At 42.8% G+C, this 15,561-nt stretch overlaps 1 protein-coding gene and 1 pseudogene across 2 annotated transcripts in view; one reads left to right on the plus strand and one right to left on the minus strand.

The window, feature by feature from the left end:
- Positions 1–3,725, minus strand: part of ARHGEF33 (Rho guanine nucleotide exchange factor (GEF) 33) — a 71,804-nt gene extending 68,079 nt beyond the window's left edge. Inside the window, exons 1-2 of the mRNA XM_006882386.1 lie at positions 3,716–3,725; positions 965–1,014 (exon numbers count right to left, since the gene is read on the minus strand). Of these exons, the coding sequence (XP_006882448.1) occupies positions 965–1,014; positions 3,716–3,725 (60 nt within the window). The remainder of the gene's footprint in view (positions 1–964; positions 1,015–3,715) is intronic.
- Positions 3,718–6,484, plus strand: LOC102869517 (annotated as a pseudogene). The gene has a single exon (XR_438845.1). The product of XR_438845.1 is annotated as a hexokinase 1 pseudogene (transcript).
- The last annotated feature ends 9,077 nt before the right edge of the window (positions 6,485–15,561 follow it).

Here is a 15,561-nt window from a genome sequence, read left to right on the forward strand (position 1 = left end):
CCAATTTTGAAATCACCCTTTTTTCCCAAACCCTACACCAAGCCTAACATTTCTTTCTTCCTTCTCACTTATTCCAGATAGCACTACCTTAATTCCACAGAGGAGCAGGGAGTACATTAGCCCAAGCTATTTTTATATTGCCAGTTATGTCAGGGGAAATGTTTATGATTTTTTAAAAAATTTTTTTCTGTTACATTCATGAGTTTTAATGACAGAAATTTACATAAAGTTTACAATGGGAAGTTTGAAGCCAATTAAATAATGTTTTGAGATCTAAAGCAATCTGACATGACCAGATTATGTAATGTTTGGCAGAACATTCATCTTTGCTGTAAATGAAATTCATCTCATTGCATAAAAGATGCTTTGAAAATGTTTTCTATCACCATATTGGGACATTTTCTATGTTACTCCCTTGCAATTCACAACTTGCCCTGCTAAAACAGGAAAAGCAAGACTTACTGTCTTGAGAATGTTACCACACAACATCAGGGCCACAGTGATAGTGGTAGTTGACATGGAAAAAAGTTGGAGCTGGGAGGTTGCAATTTATGGACAAGAAAACTGATAATTCAATTATCAAGTTTCCACCAAAGTAGAATGCTAATAGTGCTTACTACTTTCTTTCTCTTAATTAGTCTTAATTAAAGTAAATGCAACGCCATAAGTGGAAACTCTTGTGGGCTCAAACAATTCTCTATATAAAGGATCTCCCATTACTGTTGAGTCAGTTCTGACTTCCTAGCTGACCCTCCACCTGATTTCCCAGGATGTAAATCGTGTAAGAGGTGGCTACCCATCTTTGTCTCAAGGAGTGGCTGGTGGACCCAAACCTGCAGAGAAGTGGGGTTTTGGGGTTAACAGTGCAACTCCATTGACGACACCTCCAGAGCTCCCCAAACATAAAGGATGTTCTGCAGTGTTGATATACATGGATCTTTCAAAACAATCTACACATCCTTACCTGGTAGATCTGTGTGGAAGGATTATTCACCGGCATGTGTTCATTCTCTCCTGTAGAGAGAAAGAGCTTTGTTCAATCAAAATGGCTCAATTTGTTCCTGCCCTCTTAAGGTAAAAAATGAGAAATGGAACACTTTTGATTGTGATTTGGTTGAGAGAGCACAGAACAGATTTTCCTTCAGTCATTCATTTGCACTCTTCTTGCTTTGTGACATTGGTTCCAGTCCCACAAAACAACACCCTGTTCCCACTTATTCCCCATTCTTCTGATTTCTATTTACCCTTCTATCTCTCCCCTTTCTGCTTCTGATCTTTATTCCTGGGCAAACATTGTCCTTTCGTCCTTACATGGTTAAGTTTTTTTCCCTCAGATATATCAGGAATTAAGGGGGCCTGGAGGAGCCTACATCTTTGCCCACATAACAAGAAATTTATGATTCAAGAGCAATAAAAATGAGATGGTGCAGGTGGGGTTTATATTCACATTTTAATGATCAAATCAAACTTGTCTGATACATCTCTTTTAGTAGAAAATTCTTTTTTACCATAGTGGGAACATTTCTAAAATAAACTGAATGATCAATGGTCAGTAGTAAATCACCACACAACAGCTCCCTTACATACTTGAGACTGACTACAATTTACCTGAAGACAGAATTCCAGAATCAGACAATTTGCTCAATTGTACCTCTACTGTTCTCAAGAAGCCTCTAGAAAATGTCTCTTACAGATTATATGTCTGATATTTTGCAAACTTCTGACCTCCACCTTGCTCTCACTACCAGTATTAGCTAAGAGGTTTTTGCTCCCCTCCTGTGTAAGAGGACAAGTAGAGGGGAATTGCCAGTGGAGAGTTCTGCAGGCAGAAGGAAAACAGTACAAGCAACAGTCTGGACTGGCAGGTATTAGTTACTACCTAGAGAAAACAAGCGTTGGTCTAGAATGTGCCTTTTAGAATCACATTAGTTGGCATGAAGACAAGGAAATCCACGTAAAATAATATTTGGCTTGTTGCATATCCATTTAGCAGCATCTCCATTGTGTCACATTGTGCACACGCAGGCCGTATATAGCAGAAAACTCTGATGCAAACATTCGGCTGTACAGTTACATATAATGTTCTAAGGTATGTTGGTCCTGAAAACCCTTCCTTAAAGGTTGTAGCCTCAGTTTATTAATAAATAACTTTAGTCCAGAATTTATATGCAGAGAAGGCCATCCATGTAAATTCTAGATGGTTTGATATCACTAAAACTCTGAACAAGGCTTAATAAAGATTATTTAACCAATTGGCCTTCAAATCTAAATTTGCCATGTTATTGCTGTAGCTTCACTTCTCTGTGATTATTTCCCTATCTGTAAAACGGAAATAGATAACAAGAACTACTTATATGTGGCTGAAAAAGCTAGGGGGAAAAATGCTTACTTACTAAAAAGGTTGGCTGAGAAAGATGTCTGATTGTATGAGACGGTCTAAAAATTTTCACTAAGAAAGTAACTACTAAGTTTGAACTATATCATTTCCTACTTAATCAGGGTCAGTCTTTTCATGGTTATTATACAGTGATTTGGAAATTAAAATAGTTAACATACTGTCATGTTTTGAGACAGTGACAAGACCCACATTTCTTGAATCTTGAACCCTAAGCGAGACCCAGGGAAAGGTCAAACCTTGCTTTGTTTTGGTTTTTTCCATGGTGCCTGTTGCTTCTCTCCTTCAGCTTATTCTTCAACATTGCATCATCACTGTCTCTGGATCAGGCCACCCCGTCTTCCCTGGACCTGCCAATTCAAATTGAGAGCACTGGATAGTAGAAAGAACTGGGAAAGTACCTGAATTTACTTAATATATTATAAACTTAAAATATTGACATGAACACAACAATTAGAGGCTACTTGAAGTTTCTATCATTTTTGAAGAGTGAAGTTACTAAATTTGAGTAAACATTGTGCTTCAGGTAGAAACAAATCCTCTTATTACCATCAAGTCAGAATTAACTCATAGCTGACACTTCAGCGGGTTTCCAGAGGCTGTAAATTGCATGAGAAGAGACAGTCTATCTCCCTCAAAGCCATTGGTGGATGTGAATACCTTTGAGTTAACACTACAACTCCTTATGAACTAGGCCACCAGGAATACAGGTGCATAAATGGGCCAAAACTCATCAAAATGCTTTATTTCCCTTGAATGAAGCAAGTAAAAATGGCCTAAGACATTTCACTCATATGCTGAGATCTGTAAAGTAAAAAGATGAAGAAATGACATCTCATTATACATAAGGCATATATTTTTTACTTAACTACTACAAAAGTTTATTGAACAAAAACTTAATATTAAAATATAAAAAGCTTGATTTTTATATCATAGTAAAAGGGGTCCTTGGGAGAAGGGAAATGTGGAAGCAACTGATTTCTAAACAGACAACAGTCATACAGGTTCCAAGGCTTCCAACAAGCTGATACTGTTTCCTCATCTTACCATCATTCCGGTATTGTTCTGCTGTCCACTAGTTGCCGTCTCCACACATTCATCTATTACGAGATTTATATGTCTGACACCATTTCATTTCAATAATAACTTCTTGTCCATAATTTTTTTTAACTCCAGCGAGTGAGTTTTGCCCTTTTTATCTACTTTCAACACTGAGCTCTGTGTTGAAACAGAGTATGCTATAAGGCATGTTTAAAAGTCCATACCGGGAGGACCACTGCCCGCCCAGGCTCCGCAGGAGAGACGCTGCTCCGCGCTCACCCGCCACCATGATCGCCGCGCAGCTCCTGGCCTATTACTTCACCGAGCTGAAGGATGACCAAGTCAAAAAGATTGACAAGTATCTCTATACCATGCGGCTCTCGGATGAAACTTTGTTGGATATCATGGCTCGCTTCAGGAAGGAGATGAAGAATGGCCTCTCCCGGGATTTTAATCCAACAGCCACAATCAAGATGCTGCCAACATTTGTGAGGTCGATTCCTGATGGTTCAGAAAAGGGAGACTTCATTGCCTTGGATCTTGGTGGATCTTTCTTCTGGATCCTGCGAGTGCAAGTGAATCATGATCAACATCAGAGTGTTCATATGGAATCAGAGGTGTATGATACTCCTGAGAACATCATACATGGCAGTGGAAGCCAGCTTTTTTATCATGTTGCTGAGTGTTTTGGTGACTTCATGGAGAAGAAGAAAATCAAGGACAAGAAATTGCCTGTGGGATTCACCTTTTCCTTCCCTTGCCGACAATCCAAAATTGATGAGGCTGTTCTGATCACCTGGACAAAGAGATTTAAAGCGAGTGGAGTAGAGGGAGCAGATGTAGTGAAGTTACTCAACAAAGCCATCAAGAAATGAGGGGACTATGATGCCAACATTGTGGCTGTGGTGAATGACACAGTAGGGACCATGATGACCTGTGGTTATGATGACCAGCACTGTGAAGTCGGCCTGATTATTGGCACTGGCACCAATGCTTGCCACATGGAGGAACTGAGGCACATTGACCTGGTGGAAGGCGACGAGGGGAGGATGTGCATCAACACAGAGTGGGGGGCCTTCGGAGACAACGGGGCTTTGGAGGACATCCGCACGGAGTTTGACCGAGAGATAGACCGGGGCTCCCTCAACCCTGGGAAGCAACTGTTCGAGAAGATGGTCAGTGGCATGTACATGGGGGAGCTGGTTCGACTGGTCCTGGTCAAGATGGCCAAGGAGGGGCTCCTATTTGAGGGGCGGATCACCCCGGAGCTGCTCACCAAAGGGAAGATCAACACCGCTGACGTGTCAGCCATCGAAAAGAACAAGGAAGGCCTCCACAATGCCAAAGAAATCCTGACCCGGCTGGGAGTGGAGCCATCAAACGATGACTGCATCGCAGTCCAGCATGTGTGCACCATTGTCTCCTTCCGCTCAGCCAACCTGGTGGCAGCAACACTGGGTGCAATCTTGAACCGCCTCCGTGATAACAAAGGCACGCCCAGGCTGCGGACCACGGTTGGTGTCGACGGGTCTCTTTACAAGATGCACCCACAATATTCCCGGCGTTTCCACAAGACCCTGAGGCGCCTGGTGCCCGACTCAGACGTGCGTTTCCTGCTGTCGGAGAGTGGCAGTGGCAAGGGGGCTGCCATGGTGACTGCGGTGGCTTTACCGCCTGGCTGAGCAGCACCGGCAGATCGAGGAGACGCTGGCCCACTTCTGCCTCGCCAAGGAGAAGCTGCTGGAGGTGAAGATGCGCCTGCGGACAGAGATGGAGAATGGGCTGAGGAAGGCGACAAACGAAAAGGCCACTGTCAAGATGCTGCCCTCGTTTGTCCGGAGCACTCCCGATGGGTCTGAGCACGGTGACTTCTTGGCCCTTGATCTTGGAGGAACAAATTTCCGTGTCCTGCTGGTGAAAATTCGCAGTGGGAAAAAGAGAACAGTGGAAATGCACAACAAGATCTATGCCATTCCCACCGAGATCATGCAGGGCACCGGGGAAGAGCTGTTTGACCACATCGTCACCTGTATCTCGGACTTCCTGGACTACATGGGGATTAAAGGCCCTAAAATGCCTCTGGGTTTCACGTTCTCCTTTCCCTGCAAGCAGACAAGCTTGGATGCGGGCATCTTGGTCACCTGGACAAAGGGTTTTAAAGCAAGTGACTGTGTGGGGCATGATGTAGCCACTTTACTAAGGGACGCAGTGAAAAGGAGAGAGGAGTTTGACCTGGATGTGGTAGCTGTCGTCAACGACACGGTGGACACCATGATGACCTGTGCTTATGAGGAGCCCAGCTGTGAGGTCGGACTCATTGAAGGCACCGGCAGCAATGCCTGTTACATGGAAGAAATGAAGAATATTGAGATGCTGGAGGGCAACAGCGGGCAAATGTGCATCAACATGGAATGGGGTGCCTTTGGAGACAATGGCTGTCTGGATGACATCAGAACGATCTATGACAAAACAGTGGATGATTTTTCTCTAAATGCTGGGAAACAGAGGTTTGAGAAGATGATCAGTGGTATGTACCTGGGAGAGATTGTCCGCAACCTCTTAATCGATTTCACCAAGAAAGGATTTCTCTTCCGAGGGCAGATCTCTGAGACCCTGAAAACAAGGGGCATCTTCGAGACCAAGTATCTTTCTCAGATCGAGAGTGACCGGTTAGCGCTGCTGCAGGTCCGAGCCATCCTCCAGCAGCTGGGGCTGAACAGCACGTGCGATGACAGTATCCTCGTGAAAACTGTGTGCGGGGTGGTGTCCAGGCGGGCCGCGCAGCTGTGCGGTGCGGGCATGGCTGCCGTGGTGGACAAGATCCGCGAGAACAGGGGACTGGACCGTCTGAATGGGACAGTGGGTGTGGACGGCACGCTCTTCAAACTTCATCCACACTTCTCCAGAAGCATGCACCAAACCGTGAAGGAACTATCACCAAAGTGTAACGTGTCTTTCCTGCTGTCAGAAGATGGTAGCGGCAAGGGGGCTGCCCTCATCACAGCGGTGGGCGTGCGGCTCCGCGGAGAAGTACCCCCGAGCAGCTAGGAGTGAGGACCTGACCTGCCGCCCTTCCAGCTCTGCTCCTCCAGCAGCGGCCCCAGTTCCTCCCAGTGAGCCAGGCTGGGAGGTACGTGTGCAGGAGCCTGCCACCGCGGCACGAGGAACACACACCCAGCTCATGGCATAAAAAAATAGGGTACAAGATAGAGTGTGTGACATTGGTAATCTCTCACCTCCAGATTTCTCCTCACCTGCTCCGCCACTCTGCATGGTTTGATTTCCACCTGGTCGTACGTTCCCCAACGTGTACATCCACTTCTAATTTATGCATTCATTCAACCAAGTTATTTATTGGCTCAAGATGAAAAGTCACATTCTCAGACAGGTCCTGGGGGCTGCTGACGCCCGTCCTAGGGGACACATCCCCCTGTGTGAAATGTATTATCACCAGCAGACACTGCCGGGACTCCGCCTCCCTGGGTGCCCTGATGGGTGTGTGTGGACGTAGCACTAGCCGCTTCCTCCCATCCCGGCGCCCTCTGCCTGCTGTGTGGCATCCCAAGGCCCCATCAGGATGTGCCAGTGACAACAAATTGTGTGTCCGTGAAACCCGTCATCGCTGCATTGTGACCGTCTTGCATTCTGTTTGTCTTGTGAGGGGAGGTGGCAGTCCCAGGGGAAAGTGTCTTGTCTCCATTTGGGTAAAAGGAACCAGCCACCCACCAGTGCCGTCACTGGAATCTCCCATCGCTTCTGTGAGCCACGTTGTATGACCTAGTAAACTTTGTACCAACAAAACAAAACAAAACAAAACAAAACAAAAAAAGTCCATACCACGGCCATACATTGTTTGGAATTCTCTATGTTTTCACATTTTTCACATGAGCATGTGAATTATGTAGAGTATTGACCTGGTGACTGTGATGATAGGCTCAAGTGCACTGGAGACGTTGAGGATGGTACAAGACAGGGTGAGGTTCAGACCTGCTCTTCACAGGGTTGCCATGAGTCACAGGTGACTCATGGCACATTACAGTCATATCTCCAGTGGGCTGGTGCTGACATGTGGTGCTGCGAACTGAAAAACGGTAGTTTGAATTTATCAGCTGCTCCTCAGGAGAAAGATGGTGAGTCTGCTCCTGTAACGATTCACAATGTTGGAAACTCGAAGGAGTTACCAAGAGACTGAAATGACTTGACAGAGGTGAGTTTAATTAGATTTGGGACTCTAACTACGAACTCTCTTTTCATAGCTGAGACAAGCATTAACAAAGATGTACATTTTCTTCTTCGAAATTGTTGAATTATTTTCAGTTATTCCATGGCGAATATAATTCATGACAAAATGTTATCACTGAAAGGACTCTGAGGAAATTATTAATTATTTTACTCAACTTCTTCATTAATAGGTGAAGTGACTGAGGGCTGGGGAGGGAAAGTGAAGTAACTTGCCCAAAGCCGCACAACTTTGAATGTTTTGAAATCTAGAAAACTGTATTTTCATGAGCCTTTTAAAGATAGTCCCTGGGGATTTAGTTATCTAAAATAACTAACTGAAAACAAGAAACTCTCAAGGATGTGTTGTTGTTGTTGTTGTTGTTGTTGTTAAGTGCCGTCGAGTCACAGGTGACTCATAGCGACCCTATGAAGGAGATTTCTCAACGTGTGGGTGTCTCTCATCCTCTCTCCAGGTTCATAGGGTTTCCCGAGGAAAGCTATTACGGAAGTGGATGCCACTCCTCCTTCCAAGCTTGTTTTAATCGGGGAGCTCCAACCGACTCTGTCCGCATTGCATAACCAACCATTAACGCATTTAACACATCAGTGTCACAGTGTTCAGCCTCACAGCAACCACAAGTTACCGCTACACGGCAACTTGTACACCCTCAAGGATATAGTATAAGTAAAATTTAAAAGGTACACATTTTCAAAGTTAGAGCATCATGAAGCTCACACATGTATTACATATCCCCTGATTTCAAGACTTAATAAAAATTTGTAATTTATAGGGAATTATCAAAAAGTATCACTAACGTCACACATAAGCAAGATTCTGCTAAAGATTATCCAAGAACAACTGGAAAATCACATCAACAGAGAACTGCCAGATGTGCAGGCTGGGTTTAGAAGAGGCCGTAGCACTAGGGACAGCATAGCCAACATTAAATTTCTTGGCTGAAAGCAAAGAGCACCAGAGTAATGTCTATCTGTGTTTCATTGATATGAACAGGAATTTGATTGTGTGGATCACAACAAATTGAGCCTAACCTTAAGAATGAAAATCCCAGAACACTTAATTTTGCTCATTTGAAACTTGTACTTGGACCAGGAAGCAGCCTCAGAACAGAGCAGGGAAACACTGCATGGTCCAAAATCAGGAAAGGAGTGCATCAGGGAGACATTCTATCTCCACACCATTTCAATTTATTTGAGAAATATATATGGTCATTATGAGTTGCGGGCAATTCAACAGCACGTAACAACAAATGATAGGAACAACAAAATGGTTCAAAATCAGGAGAGGAGTGTGTCAGGCATACCTCCTGACTCCATATCTTTTCAATCTATCTGAGGAATAGATCACTGGAGAGGCTTGACTTTATGAGGAGAAATGTAGCATCAGGACTGCAGGAAGACTACCCAACAACCTGCATTATACAGATGACACAATTTTGCTTGCTGAAACTGAAGAGGACCTGAGGCATTTGCTGCAGAAGGTCAAGGATTTCAGTCTTCAGTATGGACTGAAGCTCAACATCAAGAAGACAAAGATTCTCACCACTGAGCTAATTGGCAGCACTATGATAAATGGTGAAGAGACTGAGATTGTTAACAATTTCAGCTTGCTTTGTTCCACAATAAACACTCTTGGCATCAGCAGTTAGGAAATAAAAAGATTAATTGCATTGGGAAAAACTGCTGTCAGAGACCGCTTCAGAGTGCTGAAGAGAAAGGATGTTAACTCTAGAAACTAAGGTGAGCTTGATCCAAGCCATTGTCTTCATGATTACTTGTCATGCATCAGAGAGCTGGACAATTACTAAGGATGACTGAAGAAGAATCGATGCCTTTAAATTGTGGTGCTGAAGAGTCTTGAGCATATCATAGACTGGCAAGAGAACAAGCAGGCCTGTACGAGAGAGGATGAAACCAAGAAGCTTCTTGGAGGCAAGGATTTTGAAGCTCTGTGTGACATACTTTGGGCATATTTCCATTCCTTGGAAAAGGACATCATACCTGGAAGGGTAGAGGGACAGTATGGGAGAGAAAGATCCCAGATGAGATGGATTGACATGGTAAAGGGGGTAGGTGTGTAGGAGTCAGGGAGACTGGCTCAAGATAGGGCAGGTTTCAGAACTATTGTGCATAGGGTCACTATGACTGCAGGCGACTCAATAGTATATAACAACAAGACAAATGCCTCAGAGATAAATTTGGAGAACACAGGGACAAAACCTACTACTTAAGTAAGCATTGTTGTTCTGTACTGTCAAGCCAGAACTGACTCATAGCTGACCCTCCAGTGGGTTTTCAGAGGCAGTAAATCACATGGTGGCATATCGCCCATCTTTCTTCCATGTTAATTTGAACCATGTTCCTTTGGGTTGGCTGCACAGCTCCTCGTTACTAAGTCACCAGAGCTCTCTAAGTAAGTTTTAAGAACATTTAATTGTATGACCTGCCAGCCTTTTTTGGTCTTGATTCACATACTTGTTTTTAACATCTAGTTATAAGGTTGTGCCTGCATTTTTCACCTATATCTTATTACCATGCTTGCTACCATTCTGACTACAATGAGTGTGAGATTAGATCTTCTCTATTCCAACTAATGTTAAAAATTCACAGGTATTCCTGAGTACCTTTTATTGACGTGATATACTCATATACAAGCTTTTATATGGGATGTGCACATATGGAGGATCTCTTGTGGTATAATAATGAAGTACTGGGCTGCTAACTTTGGCGGCTCCAATACAACACAGTGACTCTGGAGGAGAAAAGACTTAGAGTTCTATTTCCATAAAGATTTATAGTCTTGAAAATTCTATTTTGTCCTATAAGGTCACGATAAGTTGGAATCAACTCAGTGACACCCCACAGCACACATGTTGTTGTTATGTGTCATCAAGTCACCTGCAACTGATGTCATAGTGACCCTATGTACACTAGCCCTGAAACCAACCCTACCCTGAGCCAGTCTCATTGTCTCTGACAGACCTAATCCCATTTCTGCAGTCACTCGTCCATCTCATCTGGGGTTTTCCTCTCCTATGCTGTTCCTCCATCCTTCCAAGGATGATGACCCTCTCTCTCCAAGGACAAGTCCCCCTGGCCACATGCCTAACATATGTCAAATGGAGCTTCAAAATCTTTGCCTCCAGGGAGCAGCCTTGTTTTACCCGTCCAGGACGAACTTGTTTGTCCTTCAGGCAGTCCACAGTATGCTCAACACTCTTCTCCAGCACCACAACTCAAAGGCATTGATTCTTCTTCTATCTTCCTTAGGTAGTCATTGACCAGCTCTCTGATGCATAGCAAGTAATTGAGAAGATAGCATACATACATGGATGGAATTGTCATTGAAATGTCATGATATCCTTCTCCACATCTTGCCTCTCTCGTGATAACAGATCATGGCACTCTCTCCAAAAAATTCTTACAAATTTAACAAGTTCCTACTCCACCTCTCAATGGCCTTTTTTTGCTTTTTGGAAGGGCTATTGCCTTTCCCCATTTTTTATTATTTTTAACAAATTGATTTTAAATGCTTAATAGTATTCTATTAGGGAATGCTAGTGGCCTAGTGACATGAATCTGTGCTGCAATCCCAAAAACATGAAGTTTGAGGACACCAGCAGGTCCAAGGGAGAAGGATGGTCAATCTCCTCTCGTCTGATTAACTGCCTGAGAAATTTCATTGGAGGTTCATCTCTGAGTTGTTTCCAACTCGATGGTACACAACAACAATAATATTCCGTAGTCTGGATATTTACTGGACATTTAGATTTGCTCTTCTGTTTATTACCGATTCTTCTGCTTTGCTTAATTTTCTATTGGCCACACATTTTATCTCATCAGTTAGTAAGAGTGTTAGTATAATAACTGCTAATTATTTCTTCATTAGATCTATGTGTTTAGAATTTTGACTTTCTGGTTGCTATCTTCATTGGTGATATCAAATGAATGTTGGTCTAATGCAAAGAATATCAGAAAGATGTTTTCCTGTGTTTTATTGACTATGCAGAAGCATTCAACCATGTGGATCATAATAAATTTTGGATAACTTTGAGAAGAATGAGAACCCCAGAACACTTCGTTGTGCTCACGCAACACCAAGGAGCAGTTTTCGGAATTGAACAAGGAACAATTTAAAATCAGGAAAGATGTACATCAGGTTGTTTCCTTTCTCCATACCTATTCAATAGGGATACTGAGCAAATCATTCACAGGAAGCAGGGCATTATGAAGAAGAATGTGGAATCAGGATTTGAGGAAGACTCATCAACAATCTGCATTGTGCAGATGACACAACCTTGCTTGCAAAAAGTGAAAAAGACAGGAAGCACCTTAAGTGGGCAACCTTGTTCTTTAGAACTTTAGAGAGTTTCTTGACATGCAGGAAATCATACACTACAGTCTTCAATATGGACTAATCTAAACATCAAGAAAACAAAAATCCTCACCACTAGACCAATAGGTAACATCGTGATGTTGTTGTTGTTGTTATGTGTCAAGTTACCTGCGACTCATAGCGACCCTGTGTACAACTGCTCTAAACCCTGCTCTGTCCTGTGCCAAACTCACTGTCTCTGACACACCCATCCTGATTACACCAGTCACTGAATCAATCCACCTCATAGAGGGTCTTCCTCTCCTGCACTGTCCCTCCACCCTCCCAAGCATGATGTCCCTCTCCAAGGACTGGTCCCTCCTTGCAACATGTTCAAAGTATGTCAGATGAAGCTTCAGAATCCTTGCCCCCAAGGAGCAGCCTGATTTAACCCTCTCCAGGGCAAACCTGTTCATTTTCTTAGCTGTCCATAGTATATTCAATACTCTTCTCCAGCACCACATCTCAAAGGCATCAATTCTCCTTCTATCCCCCTTAGTCACTGTCCAACTCTCTGATGCATAACAAGTGGTTGCAAAAAACCTAGCCTGTACCAGGCACACCTTAGTCTCCAGAGTGACACCATTGCTCTTCAGTATTTTGGAGAAAATATTAAAGTTGTTAATGACTTCATTTTACTTGGATCCAAATAAATACTCATAAGAGCAGCCAAGAAATCAAAAGACATGTTGCCTTGGGGAAATATGCTGTTAAGGAACTCTCTAAGTTATAAAGAGCAAAGCTTTCGTTTCAAGACTAAGGTCTGCCTGACCTCAGCCATGTCATTTTCAGTTGCTTCATGTGCCTATGAAAGTTGGACAATGAATAAGTAAGACCATAAAGAACTGATGCCTTAGAATTGTGATGTTGGCGAAGAATATTGAATATTCTAAGGATTACTGAAGAACAAACAAATCTGTCTTGAAGGAAGTAAAACCAGAGGGCTTCTTCTTAAAGGCAAAGATGGCGAAATTTCATCTCATTTCCTTTGGGCATGTTTTCAGGAGAAACTAGACATTGGAGAGAGACACCCTTCTGAGAAAGGTAGAGAATAAGTGAAAGAAAGGAAGAGCCTCAATGAGAAGGCTTGACAGTGACTACCACAATGGGCATAAGCGTAACAGAGATTATGAAGACAATACAAGATAGAGCAAGGTTCATAGAGTCACTGTGCATCATAACTGACTTGATGGCATCTAACAACTGCAGCAGCAGAATTTTCCATTGAAACATTTCAAAATTAATGATCTTTTTCTTTAAACAGTAGGTTTCTGAGTTAGTTAAAAATCCTCTAAAACTCCAAAGTTATTGTCCTAAATGTTCTTCTAAAGAAAAGATATTCTTTTTAAAAAATCTAAGTGTTGATTCATCTGGACTTTGGGTTTATAGGACAAAGAAGTGACCATCTTTATTTTTCCAATCGATAGCCCACTTGTACCTGAAATACTTATAAGTCCTCCTTTTCTCTAATGGAATTGAAATACCAACTTTGCAATTATTAAGTTACTCCATATGTTGACTTGTTATGAAGTCTCTACTTGATTGTGATTTATCTATTTCTGTTCCAAAACTGTACGCTCACTCTTCAGTGTTTTTAAATTACCTTATGGGAGAGTGGAGGGATGGCGCAGGAAAGGAAGACCCTCTATGAGATGGATCAATTCTGTGAGTGGAGTGGTGGGAATGAGTGTGTTTGAGACAGCGAGGTTGGCTCAGGATAGAACGGCGTTTAGAGCTCTTGTACATTGGGTCGCTATGAGTCGCAAACGACTCAATGGAACGTAACAACAACAACATGGTTACCTATGGCAGACAGTGTTTGGTGGAACTCCCCGATTAAAACAAGCTTGGAAGCAGGAGTGACATCCACTTCCATAATAGCTTGCCTCCGGAAACCCTATGAACCTGGAGAAAGGATGAAAGTGATACACATGTCCAGGCCTTTCGTTCATAGGGTCACTATGAGTCACCTACGACTCGATGGCACTTAACAACAACAACAACAGTAAGACAAGTTAATTCCTATTTTATTTTCACATTTTTCCTTATAATTTTTTACTGTGTAAACAAATGAGCTCAGAGATCATGTAACCCATATCAAAATAACTACGATTCTCATTAGGGAAGTCTAGTGGGTGAGTTCAGTTGTAAGGAGTTGTGCAGCCAACCCAAAGGCATGTGATAGAGATCCACCATCTGCTTTACTGGAGAAGGATAAGCATTCTCCTCCCAAATGATTTACAGCCTCTGGGAACCCTCTGGAGTGTTAGGCATCAGTCAGTTCTGAATTGATGGGACATAACAATAACATAGGGATTCACTTGCTTGCTCAAACTGAGGACCTGAAGTGCTTGCTGATTAGAGGTCCAATATGTCTTCAATATGTATTGAAGTTCAACATCAACAAGACAAAGATTCTCACCACTGGGCCAACTGGCAGTACCATGATGGATGGAAAAGAGATTGTTTTTTTAATTTTTATTTTTATTATTTTTGTGTGGGTGTACCGTCAAGTCAGATCTGACTGGTACAGGAGGAGATTGTCCCTCCTTCCTCGGCAGAGCATCTGGTGGATTTGAACCATGCACCTCTCGGATTGTAGTTGCAGCTCCTTGCCACTGGGCCACCAGAGCTCCCCTGGACAAGAGATTGTTAATTACAGCTTGCTCAGCTCCACAATCAACACTCTTGGCACCAGCAATCAGGACATCAAAAGACAAATTGCATTGGGAAAATCTGTTGTCAGGAACTTATCCAGAGTACTGAAAAGCAACGAAGTCAGTCTAGAGACAAAGGTGTGCTTGACCCAAGCCATCATTTTCACTATTACTTGCTATGCATCAGAGAGCTGGAAAATGACAAAGGATGACAGAAGAAGGATTGATGCCTTCCTGTTGCAGTGCTAGAGAAGAGTCTTGAACGTATGACGGACTACCAAGAGAACAAATACATCTGTCTTAGAGAGAGCAAAACCAAGTTTCCCTTTGGATAATAGGATCTTGAAGCTCCGTCTCATATACTTTGAGCATGTGGCCAGGAGGGACCATTCTTTGGAGGACATTATGCTCGGAATGATGAAGGGACAGCTCAGGAGAGGAAGACACGGGATGAAATGGATTGATATAGTAACTGGGGCAATGGGGATTAGTGTGTCGATGCCAGTGACACTGGCTCAGGACAGAAAAGGCTTCAGAGCTGCTGTACAGAAGGTTGCTATGAGTCATAGGTAACTCGATGGCACATAACAACAACAATAACATTAGGATTACACTAGATTTATATAATGCCTTTGGGAGACTTTATATTATTCTTATACCAAATTTCATCATTCAAAAGCAACATGTTGCTTTCCATTTATCCTTGATCTTGTTTGAAACTTTCAATTTTTTTCATTTTATTCTTATGGAAGTATAAGAATTTATACTGTTCTTCAAGGATATGAACATGTACGGCTAAGCACAATTGATAACAGTGCATCTAAATTCCAAAATCAATCTCCATAATAGTCTAT

This window comes from Elephantulus edwardii, unplaced genomic scaffold (assembly GCF_000299155.1).
Source record: "Elephantulus edwardii isolate Elephantulus edwardi_28Jun2011 unplaced genomic scaffold, EleEdw1.0 scaffold00019, whole genome shotgun sequence".
NCBI lineage: Eukaryota > Metazoa > Chordata > Mammalia > Macroscelidea > Macroscelididae > Elephantulus > Elephantulus edwardii.